The sequence below is a fragment of the Mus caroli genome, unplaced genomic scaffold (assembly GCF_978045245.1).
Source record: "Mus caroli unplaced genomic scaffold, Mus_caroli_1 scaffold_4, whole genome shotgun sequence".
Taxonomy (NCBI): domain Eukaryota; kingdom Metazoa; phylum Chordata; class Mammalia; order Rodentia; family Muridae; genus Mus; species Mus caroli.
Genome location: NW_028227259.1, coordinates 121876717 through 121882716, shown reverse-complemented (window position 1 = coordinate 121882716; position 6000 = coordinate 121876717). Strand labels below are relative to the sequence as shown.

Below are 6000 nucleotides of genomic sequence, written 5' to 3'. Positions count from 1 at the left end.
TTGGATGCTAAGCAAAGAACACACCTCTAAGAGTCTCCGTGCCTCAGTTTCTTTGTCTGTCAGGCAGAGCCGATGAGTCTTACTTTACGTTCCCCCAAAAGATGAAATGTGGCATTGCATGGCAATTGTCCCGTGTCTGCTGAACACACACCTGCAAGTCTCCCAGACCCTCTCTGATTATCAACCCATTGCTTTCAGGCAAGAGCTGGCCCCCTATCCTGGCTGGCTTTGGCAAGGACCCCAAAACCCACTCCCATCTCTTCCCCTCTGATGGTATCCACCTGTCTCCACAGCACAGAAGTACCTGGCAGGTTGAAGTTCTTTTTCTGTCTTGGGCACTGCGGGGAGGGGTGCAGGGGAGAAGGCGGCGTGGCGCTGGGAGGGAGGGGGGGGTGCCGGTGAGGAGGGCGTGGAGGACGTCGTGGAGGAGGGATTGCTGCTGGAGTCTGGCTGGTAAGGGACAGGGATGTGGTCCTGTGGAAAGAAAAACAGGGCAGGGGTCAGGGACAGGTGGGGAGGCAGAGATGCAGCAGATAGGATGAGCTGGGCAGGAAGGGGCTCCCAAGCCAGCTTCTTCAGCAATGGCTGCCCCTTCTGAAATTTTTAGATCCTTCCAGAGTCTAGCCTAGATCTGTGAGAGACCCTATCTAAAACAAGAATAAGGTAGAGAGTAACAGGTGACAGAGAAAGACATCTAAAGTCAACCTCTGGCTGCTCAGGTATATGGCCTCCAACACATACACACAGAGACAAAACACCTGAGCCAGTCCACTTAAAGGGCTTGCACCCAGATGCAGAGGAAAGTTTCTGGAATCTCCTTCATGCTCGCTGCTGGAACCTGAGGTAGGAGAGGTTACCACATAATGAAATCTGCAGAGGGGGCAGCCGTGCAGTCTCTGTGACTCTTTGATCTGGAGGGGCCCCATGCCGAGGTGCCCAGAGAACTGTTCCCTGGCTCTGACACTTCTCCTCCCAAGTGTTTATTAAAGAATCAACAGCCTGGCAGCTCGAGAGAGCGTGGGAGTGAGCCTTCGGCATCTTCCCCAGCGTGCAGCTGGGTCCTGCATTATCTGTCTCGCCCTCAGACCAACTCCAAGGGAAGCTCCATCCAGCAAAGATGGAGTCCTTCAGTGTGTGTACAGAATGGCCTCGCTGGATGAACTTCAGAGAGCAGTCAGTGGGTTTAATGTGCCCTCCTGCAAGACACATCACCCTGATGTTTAGGACCCAATCCCAGTTAGAACAAGGGCCATTGCTGATGTAACAAAGACAAAGATCGAGAGGCAGACTGGGTCCTGACTCTAAGGATGAATAGCCTCATGACAGACAGGAAAGAGGAGAGACACGAAGAGAAGAGGATGTGAAGACAGGCAGACTCTAGAGGGATGCCACCAGAAGTCAGGGACTGTAGAAGCCACCAGGAGCAGGAAGAGGCATTCCTTCTTCCAACCCTTGAGAAGGCATCTTTATGAACATGATGAATTCGGCAGTCCTGAGAAAAACTCTGCCGTTCGGATGCATGATTTGTGAATTATCGCCCAGTGAGGGACATCTAGGCTGCTGCTCCTGGTTGGGGTTGCTTCCTTTGTGTGTGTGTGTGTGTGAGGGTAAAGCTACTATAAATATTTATAATGAGGTTTGTATGCACATATGTGGCTCTCTAGAGTAGCTGAGCCGGTTTACATCCACACCCTACCCTGAGCAGTTTTCTTACCCTCTGAGCCAGTGCTCCATGTGGTGACATATCTCAGTCTCTTGGGCCAGTGAGAATGGTACATGGGGATGGTTCAGCAGTCAGCCTCAGCCACAGTGAACATCCTCTCCTGGGATTGTTTGCCCTCTGGGTTTTTCTTTTAGTTTTGATTACCATAGATATTTATTCTGTTTTGAAATCAGGTGGAATTTGTTTTTTTGGTTTTTGTTTTTCATAAAAGCGTTTTTGGGTTGTTTTAGCGGCTTCACCTTTTCATAGCTTTAGAACAACTGTGTCTGGAGCTAGACAGATGAATCTGTGGTGAAGTGTGCACAAGCTTAGGTCCCAGCACCCATAATACAAGGCTCATAGCTGTTGTAGCTCCGGCCCCAGGGAAACCAGCGCCATCTTCTGGCCGCCTTGCGTACCTGCACTTATGTGCACACACCCACCTCCACCCAATTGAAACAATGGATCTTTAAAAGCAAAGTCCTGGTGTCACTGGGGTCAGGCAGCCCATCTGACATAAAGCCATCCCCCAGGTCTACTTTTAGAGAGCCCAGTTCCTCAAGAGTGGCCTGCTCTGCTGTTGCCTCTTGTCTTGCCTCTTGGCAACCCTTACAGCAGCTCACTTTAATGAGCTGGCTAGATAGGGCTCTGTTCCCTGTAACTGTAACAAGCCAGCATGCCTGATCTTCCAACCTCCTGCTCACAGCAGGAAGAGCCAAGGCCTTGGTTGCCTCTGAGGATGGCTGTTTTGATGCTCTGAGTGTTGGACACTGGTCCTATGGAATATTCTCTGGGGCTGCAGATGCTGGACTGTATCCAGCTTCTTTCCTTATGCAGACTTTCTTACCTCTTCCATCCCTCAATGTCTCCTCCATGCCCTCGCTCCTCCTGTTGCTTCCTCCTGATTCTTTTACTTCTTTTATTCTTTTTCAGCATTTAATCCTCTCATTTCCATTTTCCTTCATCTTTCTTCTCCTTTCTTCTTCCTTTACCTTTTTCCTTCACCCCTTCTGTCTTTGTTTATTCCATTACTGTGTTTCCCCTCCTTCCTCCCCCTCCTCTCCTATCCTCTTGCCTCCTCCTCTTCCTGTCCCTTTTCCTCTCCCTCCTCCTCTTCTCCCTCTCCATCCTCTTCCTCTCTATCATCTTCTTTTTCTCCATCCTCCTCCTCTCCTTCTTCCTCTTCCTCCCCCTCCTCTCCTATCCTCTTGCCTCCTCCTCTTCCTCTCCCTCCTTTTCTTCTCCCTCTCCCTCCTTCTTCCCCTCATCCTTCTCCTCTTCACCCTCCTCCATTCCTGAGCACCTACTGTTAGACTAAATCCTTTACACACCCCACACATCCATTCCTCTCCATCACTCCCACCTTGCCCATTCTATGGAAGGAAAAACAAAGGCAAACGGACACTGAGCTGGTCATGCTCACAGCAGCACGGCAGATTAAGGAGCTGTGCTACAAAACCAAGCCCAACCAAGCTTTCTGACTCCAAAATCTACCTTCTGCCAACCTGCGGGATGAGGAATCAGAGCCTCTGTGAACCGGGATGGATTGGGCCCAGACGAGAGGCCAAACAAAAAAAAAACAGGAGCAGAGACCCTTCAGAGCAAATTGGCTGTGAAATCTGTTCACTAACCACATCACGACTGACAATGAGAATCTGCACGAAGCCAGTAAGACAAGAATGAGGCAAAAAAAAAAAAAAAAAAAAAAATAGCCCAGCCTGACAAGAGAGAGCCTGTCCACCTCTGTGGCAAAGCCACTGTCTGTGCAGAGGCCAATTTCTGTCCCTTCCCGAGTGCCCCTCCTGGCAGACAAGCAGAACGATGTCACTGTGGCTCATCTGTCTGCCCCGTGTTTTTGGCCCATCTGACATCAAGAGGCTCCAGCACTGGCTATGCCAGACGGAAAGGTCTCTGAGTGGCTTTGAACTCCTGCCCCCTGACAGTGTCACAGAAGAAAAGATGGGTTTTAAGGTAGATATGCATTCTGTTCTGGAGGGATAAGCTAACTGAGCCCCTCAGCTGTCCCAGTGGGAGGTCCCCTTTTAGAAGTTTCCTCCCTCCCTCCCTTCCTTCCTTCCTTCCTTCCTTCCTTCCTTCCTTCCTTCCTTCCTCCCTCCTCTCAGCAGAGCCACAGTTGGAAGCTGGGGGTTTGCACACACTAAGTGTTCATCCCCTTAGACCAGCCTTGAGACTCCCACAAAACAACCAAAGGAAAGGGGCCCTGGCTTGATGTTTTGCTTGAAGCCCTGTGAGATCAAAGACAACACTTGTTACAGTTCCCTGAGCATCAGTCTGCACCAGGAGGCACAGAGAATTTTCAAATGTTATTTAATGCTGTCTGGGGTTGGGGGTGGGGGAGCTCTCCAGAACTGGTGTTGTTATCGGCCACTGTGAGTGCATAAAACAGTGACCCAAAGCTGGAGTCTACCTTGCCTAATCTCAAGTCCCACAATGTGTGGGTGCCTCGTTAGGAACAAACGCTGGAAATAACACTGCCTAGGGCCCATGAGCCACCATGTAAGGAACACAGATGCCGTGAGGCAGCCACATTGGGAGGAAGAACAGGCTACAGGTGGTCGTTCTGGCTGACTTTAATCCTCCCCAGCCCAGGCACCAGCCCTAAGAGAGAAGAATCCTGTAAAACTGTGAAGGAATTGGTGGTAAACATCAGGGGGTTCCAGCTGCCTAGGTCTTCTTGTGACTCATCAACTCTGCTGCTGTTATCATGATGCAAAAGTAGCAACAGACAGTGTGGGTGTAGCTTGAGTCACGGGAAAGCGGATAGTGGGCGAACATGGCCTGGTTCTGGATGCCACTAGCCACCAGTTGTAAGTGGTTTCCCAATAGAGCCTCTGGATATCCCATGACAAAAGCAAAATCACACACACACACACACACACACACACACACACCCTCCCATGGTTCTCTGTCCCAACTCCTAGCCTCTAGCCAGAAGACAGTAAACATAATGAAAGGGTGGGTTTTATACACTGCTGATTTGGGAGTGGTTTGCTGTATAGCAGTAGACAGCTGGAATGTGCCCATTTTATATAGAGGACAACTTCAAACTTGAGTCCACAGAGAGCAAGTCACTTGCCTAGAGTTCCACAGCCATCAAGACTGGTGGCAGCTTGCCCTGACCCCAGAACACAGGTTCTTTCAAATGCAGACCTGAAGTGACAAGGAGCCAGAGGTGACTGCCCCAGGAACTAACAATAAAGACAATGGCCCATAGCCAGTGGCAAAAGCAGAAATAGCCCTAGAGTCAAGCTCTGGATGTAATTGAGGCCATTCTTCATTAAGATTCAAGAGCTCACAAGGATATTCTGGACATCAACCTCTGACCTCCACACACACACACACACACACACACACACACACATACACGCTTATCACACATGTACATGTGTGTCATCACACATGGATACACGCGGCCCACACACGAGCACCCACAGATATGCAAAGCCATGTACACACATGCACAAGAAAGATGGAAAAGAAATACATAAACTAGAATTGCTCCCAGCCACCAGCAAAACCAGTAGGTGGGTTTTAGACAGGATGACAGCCTTTTGAGTAATGCCCATTAAGACCCACTCTGGCTCCTGAGAGGAGAGAGAGGATGGTGAAGGGCCAACTCGGGGAAGCAAGGCCACACTTCTCCAAGGGGAAGCTCCACTGTCACCAAGATGCTCATCTGGTACCTGCTTCCAGATCTGTGACTTCCCCCATCTCTAAGATCACACCACACATTATCCACCTTCAACACAATAAACAAGAGGCTTTGTGAGCCCCGAGAAACCGCCTCCTGACATATGCAAAACCAGCTTCTAGCATGGGGTGGAATTGTTCCTGGGCCAATCTCAGCACAGCCCAAAGGCACACACACCAAAGGCAACATAGATGGATCATGTCAGAAGGAAAGAAGTACAGAGAGCCGCCTGCTGCTGGCCATCCGCCAGAGGGAAGACATTAACCCAGCTGTTGCTAAGGGCCCCCCAGTGATAGCTATCCATCCATCTAATTCCCTACCAGAAGCTAAGAAGATCACCAGCCCTTAGTTCAACAGATGCTCAGAAAGCCCACCACCGTGTACACAGCTGCTCTGGCAGATGTGGGGACATCCCAGCCAGAACAGCCAGGGTCTGGAATACCATGGAAACTCCCTTCTGCCCCCCTAGTCCCCATTCATCCTGCCTCATTTCCATAGGCCTACTTCTAAACCAGATGCAGTCTGCCTCGAGTATCTCTTCACCGATCACAGGATGGTTTCCCTCCTCCCTGCAAGCTTTACTGCA

At 50.3% G+C, this 6000-nt stretch overlaps 1 protein-coding gene across 1 annotated transcript in view; it reads right to left on the bottom strand.

Annotated features, from left to right (window-relative positions):
• Ksr2 (kinase suppressor of ras 2) overlaps nt 1-6000 on the bottom strand; it is a 372315-nt gene that overhangs the window by 80143 nt on the left and 286172 nt on the right. Inside the window, 2 exon segments of the mRNA XM_085837085.1 lie at nt 305-392; nt 394-474. Coding sequence (XP_085693211.1) covers nt 305-392; nt 394-474 — 169 coding nt within the window.